At 42.6% G+C, this 21,313-nt stretch overlaps 2 protein-coding genes across 4 annotated transcripts; one reads left to right on the top strand and one right to left on the bottom strand.

The window, feature by feature from the left end:
* Positions 1–1,347: 1,347 nt before the first annotated feature.
* Positions 1,348–7,764, bottom strand: zgc:153738 (dynein regulatory complex subunit 11). 3 transcript variants are annotated; one of them, XM_006803297.2, is made up of 19 exons: positions 7,646–7,764; positions 6,947–7,274; positions 6,732–6,851; positions 6,404–6,586; positions 6,236–6,307; positions 5,953–6,158; positions 5,769–5,853; positions 5,568–5,690; positions 5,366–5,441; positions 3,954–4,060; positions 3,727–3,813; positions 3,584–3,645; positions 3,422–3,504; positions 3,105–3,212; positions 2,825–3,024; positions 2,411–2,497; positions 2,164–2,341; positions 1,837–2,075; positions 1,348–1,589 (listed from the first exon to the last, which is right to left on the bottom strand). In XM_006803297.2, exons 1-19 carry the CDS (start codon positions 7,654–7,656, stop codon positions 1,479–1,481), a joined length of 2,466 nt encoding a protein of 821 aa, XP_006803360.2. In that variant the 5' UTR covers positions 7,657–7,764; the 3' UTR covers positions 1,348–1,478. The 3 variants fall into 3 exon arrangements, 1 of the variants encoding a protein (XP_006803360.2); XR_015717193.1 differs by having other exon boundaries at positions 1,523–1,589; positions 1,690–2,075; XR_437375.2 differs by having other exon boundaries at positions 1,537–1,589; positions 1,712–2,075.
* Positions 7,765–10,024: 2,260 nt separating this feature from the next.
* alkal1 (ALK and LTK ligand 1) lies at positions 10,025–18,560 on the top strand. The gene is made up of 5 exons (XM_006803296.2): positions 10,025–10,368; positions 12,334–12,387; positions 12,935–13,015; positions 14,344–14,417; positions 18,083–18,560. The coding sequence occupies exons 1-4, from the start codon at positions 10,026–10,028 to the stop codon at positions 14,406–14,408; spliced, it is 543 nt and encodes a 180-aa protein (XP_006803359.2). The 5' UTR covers position 10,025; the 3' UTR covers positions 14,409–14,417; positions 18,083–18,560.
* The last annotated feature ends 2,753 nt before the right edge of the window (positions 18,561–21,313 follow it).

Raw genomic sequence — 21,313 nt, 5'->3', positions numbered from 1 at the left:
GCTATATAAATAAAGTTGATTTGAATTGAATATGGTCTGTGTGGCTGCATGAAACCAGGATCTGAAAAGCTCAAAATGCCCCAAAAACCAAATACAGGAACTATTACAATGAGACGGTCGAAGCCTAGCAGCCAACCGTGCTCCAGCCTTTATGCTTTTGTTTTAACAGTTTTTAGCTCAGATTTGTGGGGATCCCTCATCAAAAAGAAGAAAGCCGGTGCAGCAGCATTGTGTAACCTCAGTTTGACAGACAGTCCCATGTGCCAGTGAAACTGTATCAGCAGAGATTATCTCTGTGGGGCACAGAAAATAACCTGTCATCACTGAGGAGGAGAACGTGGTCCACAGAAGCCAGTCTCAGTTTACAGAAGCTCGTTCATTACAATGTTTAACAGGTAAATATCGAGTCAGTGTAGGAACAAATATTTCGTTGTATTTGCTGTCGCTGTTTCTGAAGATGAAGACGAGCAGCCTCTGATGTCTCGATCCTGTGAAGATGTCCAACAGACGAGCTTTGCCTGATGAAATGTGGACAAACTCTAAAAATAGAGTCACGGTAAAGGAACCAAGTGAAGATCTGCTGAGGGAATTTAGAACTTGACGAAACAGCTGAACTAAGCCTCTGGATCATGTTGGAAACACTCCCCCTCGTGTGTTTGGCATTTCTTCTGAGCCTGACTCTCTGCGCTGCACAGAGGCAACAACAACACGCTGTAGGACGCTGCAGCACGCTGTGATTGTTTAAAATGTGGCTCCTGTCGTCATCTAGGTGGCCTGGAAATGAATTTTACTCCGGCTTTGTGTGTGACACCTAAAGAAAAGAGGATTTCCTTCATAACAGCTACAGCCAGGAAGCCACAGCCTGAACATTAAATGTCCTTGACTGAGCCGCGTTGGCACATCTAATAACAGCTTGGCCTTCAGTCAGCCACAGGAGTCTGTCCACCAGTTTAACAGGTCAAGGGTCATATTTACATATTTAAAGTTGAGATATACATATATATACAAGCTGCACCTCAGAGAGGACAGGTCGTTCAGAAGTAAGGATGAAGAACCTGCATCTAGATCTTCTTCTTTGATTGGAGGCCATTTTTAAGGTCGGGTTGCTAACAGAGGTGCCCACAGTCCCGGCCGGGCATCCACCCAAACAAACATGACAAAGCTGAGAGGATAAAATCCGACACCACGCGAGCGAAACGCAGAAAAAACGAACACGCTGCAGAAGTGGGCGTCCGCGTTCCCACGTGCATGCTGAAAAAAAGACCTCCCAACGTTTTGGAAACATTTTACTGACATAAAATCATCAAACTACTGCATTCAATCAAATGTAGGATGCTAATGATGTGAAAACGACTGCGTTCTGTTTACAGGCAACACCTGCACACGAGAGAAACTCAACACTGCACCTGAATGCTTTATCCCTGCAGCCTCACCGAGGGTACAACTCACACACTTCAGTAAAAGACAACAAATAAAGATCATTTTTTTCCTTTCTTCTTGGTATTTTTGTCTTTAGCTGCTTCTTCTTCTTCCTTTCCTGACGCAGCTTTACTTCTTTTCTTTCCCAGGGGCGTCTTTGCATACCAGCTCTGTTGGAAATGGAAAGAAATCCTTTTATGATTTTAATGTCAGTGACAACAATACTGCCACAGATTGTAAATGTAAGCAAATCCTAAAGAACTTAACGACCTCTAACAATCTCGTGTTTGACCTTTCGCACAGCGATAAACTGATCCGCAGTACTTTTAGTCCATTTTGAGCCAGAGTAAAGACAAAACTTCAATATCCTGCTCCTCAGCCTTCGTCGAGTCTTCACATCAAAGACATCCAGGTTACCTTCAGGGCCTCCTCCTCCTCCTGGAACACGGGGTCAATCTGGGCTAACGGGGCGATAAATTCGGCTGCAGTCAGCGGTCGTGTCGCCTGCTGGAAGACTCGATGTTTGGTAAGAACGCTCTGAATCACTTGGACGATGTGTCCTGGAGTATAGCCGTCAGAAATCTTTGCCAGAGAGCTGAGGTCCAACGCCTCGGTGCCTTCACCTCCGTGTTTTCTGATCAGTTGCTTCCACAGGACTGAAGGCAAACAGATCGATTTGAACACGTAATCGAAACATCGTTATATTCGTTACAAAAACATGAAGTTTAATTGTCTCGTCTTTACTGCGTCTGGAGCCGTAGTCGGGTCGTGGGATGAGGAGGATTTTGCTGAACATTTTGCACAGAGACTTGATCTCGGCGCTGTGCGGGTCTCGAGTCGTTCCTACGATCAGAACACGATCCTCCCCTTTGATCAGCTTCAGGAACTTGGGCAAATCTTTCTTCAGCCGCTTCGGGTCCAACTATTAACCACATGGAGAAATCAGCTTCACAGCGTTTGTACACAATAATAATCTCTTTGTCTGCTTCACCTCTTTTTCCTCTTTGGGGATTTTCCTGTAGAACATTTTCTCTGCATCTTCGATCCAGATCACTGAAGGCTGCATCAGTCTCGCCACCTGTAAATGATTAGCAGGAAGTTACGGTCCAAGCAGGATGCAAATGTTCAAACATTCATGTGGTGATGTCGTTTCTGCTGCCAGCTGAACACAAGTCAGCCTGTTCTTTAGACGCACTCTCGTCTACACGCTGCATTTGTCTACACACTGGCTTCTTTATTCTGCTTTTCATGTAAGTTCATTAAAGTTCTGCCTTCATAACTTTAAGTCTTTAAGATTATGACAGAAAAATCTGAATGCAGTCTGATTTTACCTGTTTTAAAGTCTTTAAATCACCAAAGTCTTCTCGTTTGTGCTGCACACACGAGATTAAAAGCACTGATTTACCTTAAACACCATGTGAAGCATCATGGCGAGCCCGCTCTTGCCCGGGTACTTCCCGGCCGTGTTCAGAGGAGACAGATCAAACAGGCAGGCGCCCGTCTCGTGGCAAACCGCGTGGACCAGCATCTTTTTCCCCACACCTGTGGGTCCGACCAGCAGGACCGACTTGATCAGAGGAGCCTTCTCATGAACCGCCTGAGAGCCTGAAAGTGACGTCGTATTATTTCAAACTGCAGATGTTTTCTGTCCCGTCGATGTGAAAGATCAGCGCTGGCTTTAATACCTAACGGCAGAACTGCGTACAGAGACATGACTTGTCGCACATCTGACAATGACGGCATGGGCTCGATGTCGTGTTGCCTCAGCGTGGTCCCCAGGTAGCTAAAGTCACCTGGGCAGGATACAGGAAGTCACCTGTTTGTTAGTTTCACATCGACACAAATGTTCTGCAAAACCATCATCACAAACCAGCAGAGGGCAGCACATCCACACGCCATCGTTTCTACTTAAGCTCAGCGGTGAACTTCCTGTGGAGTACCAGCACATCATGTACGAGCACACAGAAACAAGACGACCAGAGTTACAATTAAACAAAATTACCCAAGAAATCCTGCAGCTGAACGTTCTGTGTCTGCTTCAGTAAGCCCTGCTCCACCAGCTCCTGGCACAGAGACTGCAGAGTCCTGCAGACGTGAATAAAAGATGAGCTTTAAATCTCTCTGCATTGTGCTGAACATCCAATCAGGCTGCGCGTGGCCTCACCGATCAGCCGTCAGGTCTTTTTCCTTCTTCTTCTTCTTTCCACTCTTAGAGCCTTTCTTCTTCTGCAGAATGAAACAAAAACAATCAGGAACACGCTTCAAGGAGTCAGCGTGAACTGCGGCCGCCGTCGCTCAGGCAGGTACCTTGGCGTTTGCTTTCGTCTTACCGCCCTTGTCTTTGTCCACAGACAGCTTCCACTCAGCCAGTTCGTGTCTCATCTGCTCGTCGACCTGGTGCGAGCAAAACATCACCAGCGAGTGAGACAAACCCGAGCATTACATCAAACTCTCTGTTCAGACCAAACAAAATGTTCATTTAAGGCTAAGCAGAAGCAAACGGGTGGATCGTGTTGCTGCAGCCTTCGCCGTACCTTCACTCGAATTTCCGCCTCAATGACTTTCCTCTTTTCTTCCTTGATCAGCTCCGGGTCGTGCATTTGGTTAAAGTTTCCGTACTCGCTGCGATTGTGCCAAAAGTCTGAGGATGACAAACATGCACTGCAGACTAGGGCTGGGCCATATCATACCGTTCACTGTAACACCGGTGTAATGTTGGGCGACGATAAGAAAATGAAATATCACGATAGAATATGGGTAAAACGCGCATGCGCAGTGCCTTTGTTTTCATACGCACACGGCGGAAAAAGCATCGCAGCGACGGAGAATAAAAAGGGCGAAAGTGGATCGTTGAATGAAACGGATGAACCTGAACTGGTTTGTAAAAATGCAGCTTCACTGGTGTGGAACTGGTTTAGCTTTCGTCCGTCAGATACACAACAAAGCACTATTTTTGGTAGCGCATGCTAGCGGGCCGTCGTTATTACCGTGTTGTTTGGAAAATACGGCGCACTTAAAATCAATCCTTTGATTTTTCTGAAAGTCGACAGAGCCCCTTATAATCCCGTGTGCCTTATGTATGAACTCTGGTTGTGTTTACTGACCTCGAAACGATTTTATGTGCACGGCGCTCGAAAATCTGTCAAATGTTTCAGTACGACTTTGCTAAGCTACGAAGCCGCACCGCTCGATGGATTGTCGGAGCATTACGGCTATCGTAGGCGGAGCCTCGCGGAGTGATACGTACTGTGCTTCAACATAATATTACCGTATTGTGTGTGTATAACCTCTTTTTAAGTTTTGTGGATATTATACATGGTTATGCTGAGGATATGTCGGCCAGTTTCCACTGGAAATGCCTTTTGGTTAAACTGTCAGACAGAAATTTGCTCTGTTAAACTTTTATATAACTTTAATGTACAAAAAAAACAGCTGCTTGTTTAACTGAAAATACATTGATGTTGTTTTTTTTGCATTAATAAAGTTGAGGAGTTGTAAAGTATTTTGTCTGTCGTGTCAATTATATCGTCAGTTATATCGTCATCACAAATTTTCAAACGTATATCGTGATAAATATTTTTGGTCATATCGCCCTGCTCTACTGCAGACTCTAAGTGTGCATGAAAGGTTGGTGCTGCTCATCAGGACGCAGCGTGGGGGAAGCGGTCACCTGGATGAGCGACGCAACGTTTCTCCCACTGAAAACGTCCAGATGAACAGAACTTACAGAGTTACCTGCACGACTGAGCGTGCATCAGGATAAACTGTTGTACTCACAAAGACGTCGTGATTGGCCAAAACAAACAAAAACCTTTACGCTTCGTTGCAAACCCAGTTTAGCAGATCACGAGTTGAACGATTTATCTTCAACTGAATGTGAATCACGAGTTTTAGTGTTAAAGGTTTTTAACATTAAACAAACTCAGTGTTCAGAGCTGGACCGTACCTGCGTAGATTTTACTTTCAACTTCGAGGTCCAGCAGAAATGCAGAGGGCAGCATCGTCAGCCCCGCCTCCTCCACCTGACCGTGATGCAGTCACAGCGATGAACACAAACTGAAGCATTTTTGCTATATTCTGATCTAAGATACAGTAATAATCATTTTACAGATTGTTCTACTAAATTAAAAACAGCAGTGTCTCCTCACCTCCTCCTCTTCCTTCCTCTTGCCACTTTTCCCCTTTTCCTTCTTTTCTTCCTTTCCTTTTCCTTTAGCTTTGGCGTTGGCGTTGGCCTCTTCTTCTTCCTTTGCAGCAAATTCTTCCAACAACTAAAAAACCCACCAACACCTCTGTTTACGAACAATATTAAAGCACGAATAAAACGTTTAAACCAGGCTGGATTCTACCTGCTGAGGGGTCTTTTCAGCAAAAATGAGGGCAGAACCTCCATCCTCTTCATCTGGGTAGTCTGGAAATGTTCCTGTAGCGTTGCTGTGGAAACATCGACGAGTCAAACGTGAAACTAAACCGAGTGTGAAAAAGCTCCGTGACCAGAGGAAAACATCATGGAAACAAACTCTGCCAGCTTACCGGCACTCGGTGAACCACTGCTGAATTTGCACCTTCATGCTCTTGCTCATGTCGTCTCCTTCCACATCCCGTAGCTGGTTCATGACGTCCACTGTGGCCTTTTGGTACGCCTCCTCGTGCTCCGTCTGTTTCACTCGTGTGGAAGCCTCGATGGCCTGGGCCGTCGTTTCTGCAGGGCGTGGCTCCTCATACTTTGGATCCATATTCTAGAACAAAAGTTCAGCACTCGAGTGTTTCCTTATAAACGTTAAAAAGTATCTTGATGAAGCCGCATTTTACCCACCATCCCCAGAAAAATCATCTCCTCCTCTCTGGCGATTTTTGTCCTCTTCCTTTGCACGTAGCCTTTCCACACCTGCAGTTACATTCAATTATCGCTGAGAGCATGAACGAGTGCTCGCACAGACAAAGAAGATCACATGTGACACGTGGCGTGTGAGTAACGACGCACCTTTTGGATGCGGACGGCAGCGGATTCAGCACTTTCTGCTCCAGGTTCCTCGATCCTGTATACGGTGTTCATGTTTAAGTTTTTCATGTTGAACTTTGCCCTTTCACGTCCTTGTCGTGCCCGCTCTGCCACTTGAATAATCTTCACTGCCTCCTCTTGACTCATCTTCTTGGCCATTACAGGCTGTGGGGACCAAAAATAGACAAAAGTACGCAAACAGCTTCTGCGTGACGCCGACTCATTAAATGTAACAGTCGTTGCATAAGCGTGTAACAAAATGACAGGAACAAATTCAGCGAGAAAGTTTCAGGGCTGCTTTTCCACTCACCTCAGGAGTTTCAGTGACCTCCGCCATTTTCAGGATGTCAGTCAGCATGGCCTTTCTTTGCTGCACCTCTTTGCTGCGTTCACTGTGAAAATAGCGAGGGATGGGGATCTCGAGGTCGGCCTAACAGGACATCAGAGCAAACAGTGGTTACTATGTTGCCCCCGGGCGTCGATGTGCTGGAGCTTAATTTGGTTTTATCTTGAACTCAAACGTACAGGTATGAGCTTCAGATCATGAAGCACATCATCCATGTAGTGGTACTCTGAAAACTCTTTCTCCACCATTTCATTCTTCAGCTCCAACACTCGTCCCATCACACTTTCCAGAGCTGAATGAATAAATCGTCTCTTCTGAGGGTGGACCACCAGGTCATAGGCGTTCTCCAGCTGTCTGAAGACTTGGGTGTAGCGCACAAAAAGCATGGCCAGATGCTGGAAGAAAACGACTCGGTCTTTTTCAGGGCGCCGGGGCTCAGCTGGTAGCTCTTCTTCCAGCAGAGCGCTCAGCTCTGACTGGGCATCTGCCCACAGCTGGTTGTATGTCCTGGAAAAGTGGAAGCAATCTGATGAGTTTGTGCCAGAACGATAATCCTGAAAGGTGCATCATGCAGGTTAGTGATCGTTCAAAGAGTAATAAGAATAATGCTAATAACAACAACGCTAAATATTTAAAGAGCAAAAAGCAGCACAGTTGTCAGCGCTGCTATTCAGCTGGATGGAGTCTCATTACTCATTAGGATGGACAATAATAATAATAATAATAAGACTCTTTATTTATTCTATGATCAAATATGCCGCTGAATTTGAAATATCCCTGCTGTGATACTTTCTTTAGTTTGACTCATTGGATATTTTCACGTTTTACGCGCAACAAGCAAACATTAAACGAACCTCACTAACTTTTGAACAGGTTACCTTTGCGACATATTTTTGCCTCCGCGGATAGAAAACGTGTCTCTACCCAAAGAAAGGTCCCACAGAGCCGAAACCAAGCTTAGCTACAGCTAACGTTAGCTCAGCCTTCAGTGCGTGCTCTGTTTCCATAGTAACAGTAATACAGGAAGTCTGTCCTGTAGTCGTGTTTCCCTCCGCAGTTTGAGTCAGTGTTGCCAACTTAGCGACTTTGTCGCTATATTTAGCGAGTTTTCAGACCCCTTAGCGACTTTTTTTTTTTTTCTAAAAAGCGACTTGCGACAAATCTGGCGACGTTTTCCGGTGTTATTGGAGACTTATTTATGACGACTTTTAGACGTGAAGCGCGTATCGCTTTTACTCTCAACAAGCAGCGGTGCTGCCGTGGGCACCTCGCCCGTGCCAAAGCGCTCACGGGTGGAGGATAGTCCTCCCCCCAGCTGCTATCAGGGCAGGAGACGTTCACACCTGTGCGTCCAAACTGCAAATGAACCGCGCATGAGCGAAGCCGCCGCTGCCGCACTGACTGTAACGCAGTCAGTTCTTCTTTTACTGTGATGCTGTTTTGTGGATCAGGTTTAAAACTACTAATAAACACACACACAGTAACTCCACCAGAGTGCCTATTTCGGGTCACTTTTGACGGTCCAAGCCCGGATAAAGGAGCAGGGTTGGAATTGTGACATTAAAAAAAAACAATAATTGCTAAAAGAAATTTAATTCGAAGCTCTAAATAAACTCTAAATGCATTTAGGACGTTTTTTACTCACTTTATGTCTCTTCCACGATGTTATTTCTCTCTCCAACAACGTAGGTTACAATTATATTAGCTTGACCAATTATGCAAATTAGGCGATGACGTCATTTAGCGACTTCTAGCGACTTTTAGGACAGCCAATAGCGATTTTCCTTACTGAGGAGTTGGCAACACTGGTTTGAGTCGGGGCGTAGGATAAGTTGAGGATGTGCTGAACACAACATAACTGATACGTGTCAAGATACCTTTGGGCTCCAGTTGAGCGCCCCAGAAGGATTACAGAGGTGAGGTTATGTTCAGGTAAAGCTGATGGGGACCAACACCTGACGCACAGTGCTTCTTTTTCACAATTAATATAAAAACATATAAACATCTACACCAACAATAATAATAAAAACATCATCTTCCTCCTCGCGTTTGTGCTTTTTAAACCACCAATAAACACAGAATGACGAAATGCATCTAAAGCTTCCACATGAGCTCTTTACGCAACGAGGGGACGTGAATGCATGCAAAGTGCAAATGTGCATCTCTGTACGCACAAACAGAAGCCTGTTAATAACTGATTACACATGAAACAATGAATCAATCTGAAGACTTCACGCATTAATAGATTCGCCTCGTTATTACACTCATACAAACTTTGTGTTTTAAACTGGACTGGAGTCACAGTTCCAGCAGCTGAGTCAGCAGGTGTGTCTGTATCAGATGTATCTGAAACTAATGACACTCTCCGTAACCCTGCCACACCTGCAGGTAAAGTTATACACGGTTACATGACTCTGTTCAGCATGGGTGGGAAAAAGCCGGATGGCTGCTCCAGGAGGCGCAATATCTGCGGCGCTTAGGCGGTCACAAGACTTGGACATCGGTGAGCAAAAACATCGGCACGCTGACAGGTCAGCTAGAAGCTCACATGCCCACAGATTCTTCACTTCTCTGCACCCAACATCCAACAAGTCGCTCTTTTTGGAAAAGTGGACACTCGTGCGCTTCCGCGCCACGGTCTTTGTCGGGTTTTTCTTTCTTTTTTAATGGAAGTTATAGCGCACGGGGGACTTTTGCAGATCTTCGCCCATTATTGCATCTATAAGAGGGTCGTTTTTATTTGCAAGTAGCCTGTCCCGTTCAACTACAACTAGTGATGTTTTTGGTGCGTAAAGGAGTGGTCATGCCTAAGTGAGCGAGTGCCACTGGAAGAAATTACACCAAAGATGTCAACATTGCTTTACCACCCACTCAAAATCGATTGTATTACCTTCAAGAAGGTGGCTCCTCGTATAAATAGGAACGCATTATTTCAAGAAAGACGGTGGTGAGCGCAATCTGTTGGCTTTCTCTCCTATCGGATCGGAAGAATTTGCTGAAGACAACTGTGTCCACCCTCCAGGACATACGCATCTTTAACTCCGAAACTAGTAAGTTTGAAGTTCAATTAAATGCATTTACTCTTGTATTAAACAAGGGGAAAGTGGAGATTTTTTAGAAGTTACCTGTTTTATCTCCAACATGCAGATTTTATTAATTTTGCTGTAATAATGAAAACGTGAAGGACTTCAAATATCTGTGCTGATTCATGTAAATCATAATGCAAACTGTGTGTTTTTGGTCAGTCCAGTCAAACAAATGAGGCGTTTCTGTTCGTGTGATGACTTTCATGTAACAAACCCGTCTCTCATGCTTTCAGACAGCAAAGTCATGCAGGTGGAAAGGAAATGGCACATGCTGCTCACTGTCTTCTTTCTGCTCATCACTTCGGGTCAGTGTATGGACAGCAAGGAGGACAAGCAGAAAGAACGAAGGACCCTGTTGGATCTAATCTTACAGGTTATCAGAGACAGCCAGCAACGGCAGAAACCCATCTCCAGGCGCTGCAGCAGTGGACTCTTCACTTCAGCACAAGACATGAAGTTCTCCTCCCGGGAAAAGCCTTTCTATGTCCCTAGGCTGGATAACAGTAGACTCTCAGGTAAGCTGATAAGATTTATTTTTAGGTTCTGATGATGAAGGCATAATCCCCATTTTACAGTTGGGGACAGCTGTCAGTGTTCTGGGCAGTGCTGCACGTCTTATTCAGGAGCTTCTTTTAGCTGAATGGAAACTGGTTTGTTTAAATTTTGTAATTTTGTGTGTCGATGGTGCTCAGAGAGGTCAGCATCCACATCCGTCTGTCCTCAGGTGTCCAGCTAAATTTAAAGTGGTTCCCATGAACACAATGCAGGTGTGCTTCATTTTGAAAACCTGTTTTTTGACCATGTTTCTTCAACACGTGTTTAACTGACTGTTGCACAGATGGAGATGTGGATAGGCTAATTAAGGTAGGAGGGGCATGGTGATGCTAAACTTGTGAATGAGTCATTCAGTATGATTGGACTCTTTAACGTGAGTGATGAGCGCCCAACATGCACACAGGCACTGTCCTAAAAAGCATCTGCAGTCACGTCTGCAGACAGAGCAGATAAAGCAGACTGGCTGTGCTGCGTCACGTACACGGCGTTGCATCAGTGATGAGTGAAGAGCCTGTATGAGGAGACTATAAACACTGGACTTTATCTGGGAAGACTATCCAGAGCATGTTACTGAATGTTGCGAACGACATTTAACAGGAGTTTTACTAAAACTGAGTCGTCTCAGACATTTCAGTAAATCTGCATTAATGCTGCAACTCTTCAAATATCTAAAACCTGCAAAGAAGGCGCTCAAATGTGAGAAAGAAAAGGAATCCAGAAAATCCTTTTATGCAACTGTTTTTATCGCTTTAACAGACTCAGAGCAGTCGAGGGCTGTGCCTCGTTGGTATGTGTGGGAGTATATTAAGGGCTAAGTTAACATAATGTGCTGTTTATTTCCAATATCAGACTGTGTCCAACAGCACTATCAGTTAGATCCTGTTGTAGAGATGTTGTGCAGGCGTTATACAGCTTAAAATCTTGGCTCCAGCTCATGCAGTTGGAAAAGTACCTTTCAGACCACTGACTGGATGGAATTCATCTTTTGAGGATATAAAAAGCAGCACATTAGCAAGCGGTGCGTGCAACGCTACCAAAGATTTGTGGTCACGCAAGGATGGATGTTTTGAACACAACGAGGAGGAAGGAGAAACATCGATAAATCCACTGATGTGTGCGGCACCTCTTCCTCTACAGCTACGGTCGTTTCAACAAACACGCCGTGAAGCCAGACACTTGTTTTCTAGCTGGTTTTATCTGTTACATTGTTGCAGTTTTGGCTGAAAACAGTGTCGACACACTCACTAATCCTCCACATATGTAGCTGTAATGAAAACCTGACTCGTGTTGCTCTTATCGGTTGTCTTCTGTCTGTTGTCTTCTCTGCACTCTTAGTGCAGAGAAATTAAATTAATTTAATTTCTCTGTGATTTTTCTTCGTGCATCTAAGTGATTTTCTTCCATATTTATCCCCCCGTAGAGCACTGCACAAATCTCTTGCTCGAGGGTTAATGTAGCTACTTACTTCTTCTGATGGGCATTAAACTCCCATACAATAATCTCTTTAGCCTGTAAGCATGGCCATTGTGCTACGAGACTGCTGCCTGTGTTGCCTGGGTGGACACTTAATACAAACAGAGGTCCTCGGTGTCTTTATGAATACACAAAATTTCCCCAGAGTGCAAACGGTGGACAAAAACACGAGTGTGTCAATCAGTTGGAGAAAAACTACATTTGGTGCACATCTGAGGAACATAGAGAATGAATAATGTTCATTTATGATTCTGCAGTAAAATCCAAAAACATTTCAAAGTTATTAATCATGCAAAGCAGCTGTGCATCGTCACGTAAAGCAGCGACACTGCTGAGATTCTTGAAACATAATGCAGGAGGGAGACCGTTAACACTGACGATCCCTCCGTCACTGTGGTTCATGCATAACTTTGCTCAGACGGTGAGAAGCTAACGGTGAGTTTCTTTTCCAGAAATCTTTTCCAGAGATGCAAACATGAAAGAGAAAATCATTGAGCATTTTGGAGGTAAGAAACTCGCCACCAGAGACGACACTAGGAGCACAAACTCTGTCTCTAATGCAAGACCGTTTGTTTCTGACAACTGTCCCAGCATAGATGGCACTGATCCAGTGCAACACTTTACTGGGAATTCCTCCTTTTGCCCCTGTGAAAAAATCCTTTTCTTTCCGAGCCAGCATACAGTCTGCTCAGGTCATAGAAAACATCACGAACACTGGGGGCTGCAGTAAGTTAAGAAAGGGTTGCTTGTAGGGCAGCTGAGAAGCAGCACATGGTCTGAAGCTGACAGTATTAAGCTGAAGGCAGCGGCACATTAAGCTGATTATTTGTCTCAGGAACTATGTGCAGGGTTCATGAGTGATGTGAAAATCTGGAAGCTTAAATGTTAGATGTGCTTATAATTGAAGACTCGATTCCCCTGCACACTAAGGCCAGGTCCAGCTTTAGTTAGCACACGTCTGCTCACATCAACTGTAAGCTCAAGCTGAATTACACCTGCAAATAAGATTAAACACGATTGTTTTATCTGATGAGACCTTTTTCTGTTAAGCAGGACCAGTCAAGTTCTCATCGGAGTGCAAAACACACTTTCACAGAGTTTATCACAACACGAGGGACTGCTCAACACCAGCATGTACGTATGACTCCTTCTCCTGTTTCTGCTCGATGATCTCTCTGCTTCCTCAAACCTGTTTTCACGTGTTTACTGTAACATCTTAACAGTTTGTTCTTTTGGGTTGGAGTTGTCACACTATGACATTTAAATCAACTACCAGTCAAATCTGTTTATGAGTGCTAAACTCTGTGCTTAATAAGACAAACGTTATTGCTTTAAACTGTTCTTAAATTATAAAATCATTTGTGGATGAGGGGTATATACACCACCTCTGGCTAACATTTAGGGAGTAAAAACTGTAGCGATTGAGTCGGTGGCCTTTTCTCTGTATTTATGCCAGAAGCATAAATAGGGGATCATATCAGAGCGTCCAAACAGAAGTCTGAATCACTGTCAGCCTTCTTTGTGACAGCGATGTGACCCACGGCCTGCAGTACCGCACTAAACTGTGATTTACAAGAGCAGAAATCGCAGCTACACTGGAAATGAGTTGTTCACATTATGTAAAAAAACTGTTAGTGTGTTTTTAAGTTCTTATGCAGTCGTTCTTACTTCTGAGATCAAACCTGCACACGCAGCATTGAAATAAAATGAGTTTGACACTTGAGCTGTACACGATAACGCCGAGGGTTTCAGAGCTAATGCACCGCAGAGATTTGAAAGCTCAAACAAAATGTTTTATTATTTGATTCTGTTGTTAAGACAATTTGGTGATGTGTTATGAAAATCCCGGTCTTCCTTCTGGGATATTAATGATATGGGAATTAAGAGGAAACCGTCCAGCAGACATCATCAGTGAGGCAGACGGTACTGCTGGGTGTGCAGTTAGAGCGAGAAGCTCCTCCTCTTCCTGGTGCCTTTCACACATGTGACCGAGTCAAACAGGCATCAAACTACATCCCATAATCAGGATTGAACCGAGGTTAAGGAAGTTTATTTAAAGCCTGACAATAGTGAGACAATACTGGCCAATGGATCACATACAGGATGCTGGGCTGGGATGGCCCAGAGGATTGTGGGACGCGGTTCATGTCACGCAGATATTACAGATGTCAGAAAACGGGAGTTATCATGTGGCAGCAGCGCTCAGAAGCTTCTCTTAGGTCTGTTTCTTTTTATATATGTATGTGTCTATATATATATATACATATGTATAATTGGCTTTTTATCTTTTACCAGTAAGTTAAGTATACTTTACTATAGATGCCACCAGCAGAACACGGTTGAAGTATTTCACTATGAACCTGAGACCTCGTGTCTACGTTACTATTCAAACTTTTCATGTTTGTTTTTACTGACATGGTTACCGGGGAGGCGTTATATTAACATCATGTTTTTCTCCCCAGATTACAAAAGATGTGCAAGATTGCTAACACGATTAGCGATGAGTCCACTCTGCATGCAGTCCTAGATATTGCATGTAAGTTTTTTCCTGCTTTCCTGTTTTCGTCATCATCCTCTGAAAAGAAAAGAAACGAGGTTAAAGAAGACAGAAATATTAATTCAGAGGTCGTTGCTGCTTTTGGTCAGTTTAATTGAATGTGTGATACAGAGCTGGGGGGGGAGGGGGGGGGGATTTTTCACGTAAGCAGAAATGTTAAATTCAACATTTCTTTACTGAAGAAGACTGTATGCTTTGATGACATGCTAAAACATTAGCCTGTCAGAACAGGGTTTAAATTTAGGTCTGTAGTGGAGTGAGAGAGTCAGAAAGAACAGAGACGCAGATTTTATACACTCAGTTCTCTTTATGCCAAAAATGCACATTAGAGCATGTAATTCATGTTGTCAAGCACATGTGGAAAAATGGCACACGGAGATAATAAGACGTCACCCGTGGACTCCTGCATCCACAACAACAAGGGTTCAAGTAAAGAAACACACACATATACATACACATTTACATATATATATGTATATATATATATATAAATGTGTATACATATATATATATATATATTTTCATATATATATATATATATAAATATATATTTATATATATATTTATATATATAAATATATATATATATTTATATATATAAATATATATATATATTTATATATATAAATATATATTTATATATATAAATATATAAATATATATATATATATATATATATATATTTATATATATATATATATATAAATATATATATATATATATATATATATGAATATATATTATATATATAAATATATATAAATATATATTTATATATATAAATATATATATATATATAAATATATATTTATATATATATATATATTCATATATATAAATATATATTTATATATTTATATATATAAATATATATTTATATATATAAATATATATATATATTTATATATATAAATATATATATATATTTATATATATAAATATATATATAAATATATATTTATATATATATATATATGAAAATATATATATATATATAAATATATATTCATATATATATATATATATATATATATATTTATATATATAAATATATATTTATATATATATATATATTTATATATATAAATATATATAAATATATATATTTATATATATTTATATATATATATATATATATAAATATATATATTTATATGTATATATATACACATATAAATATATATATATGTATATATACATATACACACACACATATATATGTATATATATGTGTATGTGTATATGTATGTATATAGTTTTTTTAAACTCCATGAACGTCACTGCTTCCCGACGTTCGTGGGAGAAGCGCCGCTCGTGTACTTCCTCGCACTAAATCTATTAATACGACGGCTCTCAGGACAGAGGACGGACTCAGTGGAGTAATTTACGATGCTGTCGTTGTCAGGCCTTTTTAAAATTGATCTTCTGTGACAGCAGGTCTGAAGGGTTCACTGCTGTCTAAACGCAGCAGGGTAAATGCACACATTCAGTACAGGAAATTAGCTGGAGAGTGATTGCTCTCACAGGGTTCATCTCTACAAGCGGTCATCTTGGTTCATCGGACTTTTCTGTGGTGGAGTTGGTGATTATAAATTTGAAGAGGCTGACACATCCCAGCTATTCAGTTTCTCAAGTGAATCAGATAATAAGATCCTGTCGGCGCCGTGCTGGCGAAATCTGACAAATGTAACAATCAGAGGGAATATTACAGGATTCGTTGTGTCGTCATTCTGGTCATTTCTTAATAGAGATGTTAGCAGACTGACATCTTTGAGTGGAAAACAACAAACATTTGCATGGAGGTGAACGTGGAAGTAAAATTAGTTTTCTAGTTTTAGTTTTCTAAATGCAGTTCCTGCTTTGCGGCGGCGTCTTAGCTGCGGAGAACCTTCCTCTGTTTGCCTTGCAGGGAAAATCTGATTTGCAAAATTTTAGTAATGAACAAATCTACTGTAGCCTAGCAGTCGTTAACTGTTAGCAGAGGAGCTTCTGAAAACCATCACGTTTGCAAATAGAAAAGAAAGAGCGTGGAAGACAGGAAGAAGAAGAAGCAGTGTGATGGCGTGCAGCAGTGGTGCACAAACACGTGGGGAGCCTGTTCCAGCTGAACTAAGGAGGCCTCAGGGTTACCTGATCCTAACTGTAAGGAAAAGCCTGAATGTACGGTGGGGGTGTCTGTCTCCTGAATCCACAGTGGGAGCTGCTTCCACAGAAGACGCTCTGCCTCCCATTCTACTCACTCTGGGAGCCACAAACATGCAGTCTGAGAGCAAAGTGCTCTATTGGGGTTATATGGCAGCGAAAGACACGGAAGGGCCTCGAAAACTTTATATGTGAGGAGACAAAACATAACTCTGTGTTTAAGAGTAAATAAGATCTCATTACTATAAGAATATTAATATAACACAGACTGAGAACGAGAGAGAAACAATAGGGATGCAACGATACCAGTTTTTTCAAACCGATACGATACCGATACTTGGATCTGAGTACTTGCCGATACAGAGTACAAAAACCGATACTGCTACCACACACACACACACACACACACACACACACACACACACAAATGCAATGAATTGGAAGACAGGTTTTATTTTATTCTCTGCCGATAAAAAATAAAATCTTAATAAAAGTGACCACAAAAAAATTTCAAGTGAAAAATAAGCACTTCTGTTAAATTATTGCAGAGTCTCCACATTGTAATTTAACAAAATATCACTGAACTATTGGCACTGTCTCGAGCTTTCAGAATAATAAATAAACACTTCTGTTCATTTATTATATTTCATATCGCAGCTCGAGTATGCTGAGCAGACGGTGCAATCCTATGTTTCCCACGACCGGCATTGGCTGGTCATCCAGAGCGATAAAATGAGTCAGAGCCTCTGTTATTTTAACTGCCCGTGGATTTTCTCTTGACATTTTTCATCGCTTTTCCAAAACCTGAGTTAAAGTTGGCTGTTCCACACTGCTGACATTTTGTTTAGCCTAGCTACAGCAGCCTCCAGTTTCTCTTTTTTATCTGGAGCTGCCAGTCTCACTCGCCTAACCCTGTGCCTGTTTAGCGCGGGATGTCCCCCTAGTGGCCAATCTAAAAAACTACAACAGAAATGACAAGCCACCCTCTGATTTATGAAATAAGTTGGTATCGGTTCATGGTATCGGTTAACTTTTACGAGTATGAGTACACACACATTTTACAGTATCGGCCCCGATACCCGATACCAGTATCGGTATCGGTGCATTCCTAAGAAACAATGAACATGAGTCTGTCAGAGCAGAGAGTTTCAGGCCGCTACTCAGTCTTTCAAACTGCATCGATTTCTTGATCAAATCACAGAAATGGCTGAAAATAGCTTTATTGTTATTATATAACAATTAGTTGTATTGGTTATATAGTTATATAATCGGCACGCCGCCCACCCATAGACACGCCCCTGTTTGTGGAAAGCTGGGACGTAACACGGAGGAGCGCTGGACGCCACTAAGGACACATTTTTAAACGCTGACTTCCTCTGAAATTCAAGACCCGTCAAAATCCCCTTTTCACTTAAAAGAGCGGTTGTTTTATTTGTTTGTTTTATTTGTTTAAAGGGGTGAAAGGATGCAGGATCCTCATCAAGGTTTTCTTTTGATCGCAGGTCCCAGAATAACAGAAGAAGGGTCGACGTGGTGCCCAGGAAGTGCCTTCAAACCCACAGCAGTCATGAGAACGTGGTTGTTTCTAGTGTTTCTACTTTCTGTTGTTCTCGCTGTCATCGATGGACGTCGTCGGTGTTTTTGAGTGGATGTACCTGTATATACCATGTATCTGTAAAGAAATATTAATTTAATATTAAATGCACCTATTTATTGAGAAGGAATGTATATAATAATTTCACAGTCATTCAAAATTTGATTATTTTTGGTTATCACAGGTTTGGATGAGGAAGACGCTTCTTTTCTCATCCATATATACGACTCCCACTGTTATATCACGCTCTGTCATTGACTTCATTACCTTTTATTTGGCACTGGAGTGAACTAAAGGCTGACAATGAGAATATATGGAGCAATGGTGATGATGCACAGTACTGAACAATAAAGAATACTGAAGCACAGCATGGCGCCATCATTGAAGATGAGGGGAACTGGTGGAGAGCATGTGATGAGTAGAGCTCAGGATTGCAGCCTCTCCAGGCTGCAGAGGAAACACCGCTCGGTGTCGTGAACGAGACGAGTTTCATTGTTGTTGTGGGAATACGTCTTTATGCCCGAGTATTTCTTCTTCTTTCAGTTTTCAGCACCTTTCTGACGCTCTGAACAGGACCACCATTACTAAACTCTCCTCTAACTGCAGCTTGTTGCAAAATGTCTGGCAGATTCCTCGCTCGTCTCTGGCAATCACACACTCAATCTTAGCTGTCAGAGATCTTGGACTCAGCGGGATGTTGAGCAACTCGAGCTCCAAAGAACCAGCTTTGGATAAGCTCAGCAAAGGTTTGATGAACTCCTCAAGTAGTCACACGTGAAAGGCATTTTTCAGTTGTAGCTGTTGATAGGGAGAATCTAAATTAGCTACACGATGGCTGATGCTGGGCTTTGAAAACATCTGCGTACCGTGTGCAAGACTTGACAGATTGGCTCTGGCGAAAGTTTCTTGCAGTTTAGAAGTGCAATCAAGCAGGGAACGTTTGTTCACGATAATCAAAATTCACTGATTGAAATGTGCTTTGTGTTCAGGCCTCAGGGCACCTGCTGTATCAGTTAACAGGCTGAACCGAGCGCAGTCTCCAACTCGTCTGACTTCATGCCAGAAAAGAAAGAAATGTTTTTTCTTCCAGAGCTTCTCTCGTGTTTTCTTTTAAAGCAGCAAACACTGTGTCAGAACTGCAGGTTGTTCAGAGACTGATGGAGGCGTCCGAGCTGCTTTAATTGAATTCGCTGTGAATTTCGGGGACGGGGGTCAACTTGGCCGTGGTTACAGTACAGAGCTCTAAACTGCTGACACAATAAAAAGGTCAGAAATCTATTTTTCATGTCGTATCGTCTCGTACATTCGTGCTCTGAGAACAGAGACAGTGATTGCTGTTTTTATTTGGGAAATAAATGATCCCCGTATACGTGGGGATGCTGATAAGCTAAGAAAACACGCCCTAAGCCAAAGATTACAACAGCTCTGCTCTCACGTCAGGATGTCTCTGCAGACTTAGCAGGAAAGTTCTTCTTAGGCTGGATCATGCGTTATTCAACAAAGTTTGGCCTGTTGTGGGATCGTTAAAAATCATCTGCAGCCGACATCAGTTCAAAAGGTTGTGAACTTAAACTCCGTTGAAAATATGTGCGTGGGGGGGTTGTTTTTGATGATGTACAGATCCTATCAGTGTTTCCAGCATGATAGGAGATGTCTTTGCTCTGCAGGGCAATAAAATCGGTGATAGCCTCCCTAACACAAATCAAAGTTGCTTAGGAACAGACGAATCCGGCTCGGAAATTTATGCCCCACCAAAAACCCGCACATTGTAAAAAAAGGATCCAGATGAAGCACTTCCTCTGTGGCGTTCTGTGCGGTAATGAACTGGACCAATTAGGCAAAAGGGTGATGTTTTCAGCCCAAACTGTAAAAGGATTAGGAAGCTAAAAATACTGCTCGCGCCCCACGGGATACGCCGGGGATCCCTTTGCCTTCGGGCAGGCAGAGCAGGGACACCGGATCCTAATCTGAGGAGGATATCACTTATCTGGAGACAAACAGCACAGATTAGGAGAGGAGACAGAAGATGCACAGGGGACAGTATGTGGGAGGGCGTTAATACAATTACACACAAGCACCAAATCCTTCCTCTGGTGCCTCTGAGAAATGCTGCTGTAATAAATAGCAAATAGAGACCAAAGCCGTGCCATTTCCTTCCTGTCAGGCGGCTCCATCAGAGCCCAAGACCAGTGAGCAGAAACGTGTTCGTGGAGCCATCTTTAGATGGAGGCTGGAGGACACGTTGCTGTAAACTTTGGGCCTTGTTCGGATGTGATACCAGCTCGCCACGTGGATGCAACGCTCCGATTCCTGCAGTTTTGTTAGCCATTTGGCACTTACTAACACATTTCATGCTGAAACCTAAATATGGGCTCTTATGACGTAAATGTCAAAGCCCCTGCCCCATCCACAGAGAACACTTTGATCCAACTGCTTGGACCCCAAGGCTTCATTCAATCAAACCGCCTTATTTATAGTGATGCAGTCGTCCTGATGGCTGTAAAATTGTTCATTGACTCACTTCGTGTCTCATGATTAATTCATCTCTCTTCTCATGTCTTTTGCGAAATGCACAAATCCTACATGAGTCACCAATAATGTCATAATACATCCTTCATTGGGAATCTGACAGCTGAAAGATGACTGCATTGTCATCTTCATCATCACAGTCCTTTCGTGGCTTTTTCCATCGAGCTGAAAGAGCCGCTGTGGGTTTGATGTGAAGAAAACACCTGTTTGGGGAGTCTGCGACCCCTGCGCAGCCGGGGCCGGTCCGTGCCGTGTGATTTGTTAAGTGCGCCGCCGCAGCTGTCTGTGCGCCAGCCTCTTTGATCGCGTGTCCTGGAGGTGTTGGAGCTGTCTTCCTGCCACCCCCTCTGCATGCCCCACACTGAGTGTGCTGCCACGGTTAGGACTGAACGCACCGATTAACTTCAAGGCATCTTTTTTCACCCAGACGTGACATATAGTTCAGAGTTAATTTACGGTGAGCTCAGTTTGTTCTTTATGTGGAGAAATTACATAAACCTGTTTCATGATGGTTAAAAATAACATCAGCAATATCAATGAAAGTGATTTGTACACGTGGATCATTTAAATGTTTCTGGGGATTTTACTGTGTTTTGAATTCACGCCAGAG

Source organism: Neolamprologus brichardi, chromosome 23, assembly GCF_056152115.1.
Source record: "Neolamprologus brichardi isolate AB-2024 chromosome 23, ASM5615211v1, whole genome shotgun sequence".
Taxonomy (NCBI): domain Eukaryota; kingdom Metazoa; phylum Chordata; class Actinopteri; order Cichliformes; family Cichlidae; genus Neolamprologus; species Neolamprologus brichardi.
Note: the sequence above shows the minus strand (reverse complement) of the source record. Positions and strands in the feature narration are given on the sequence as shown.

Coding starts and splice junctions, on each gene's coding strand:
- alkal1 (XM_006803296.2), top strand. CDS start 10,026: ATGAGGCGTTTCTGTTCGTGTGATGACTTTCATGTAACAAACCCGTCT. Junction 10,369..12,333: donor GGATAACAGTAGACTCTCAG/GTAAGCTGATAA, acceptor TTTCTTTTCCAG/AAATCTTTTCCAGAGATGCA. Junction 12,388..12,934: donor AATCATTGAGCATTTTGGAG/GTAAGAAACTCG, acceptor TCTGTTAAGCAG/GACCAGTCAAGTTCTCATCG.
- zgc:153738 (XM_006803297.2), bottom strand. Junction 5,691..5,768: donor CTGAAAAGACCCCTCAGCAG/GTAGAATCCAGC, acceptor TGGGTTTTTTAG/TTGTTGGAAGAATTTGCTGC. Junction 3,505..3,583: donor AAAGACCTGACGGCTGATCG/GTGAGGCCACGC, acceptor TCACGTCTGCAG/GACTCTGCAGTCTCTGTGCC.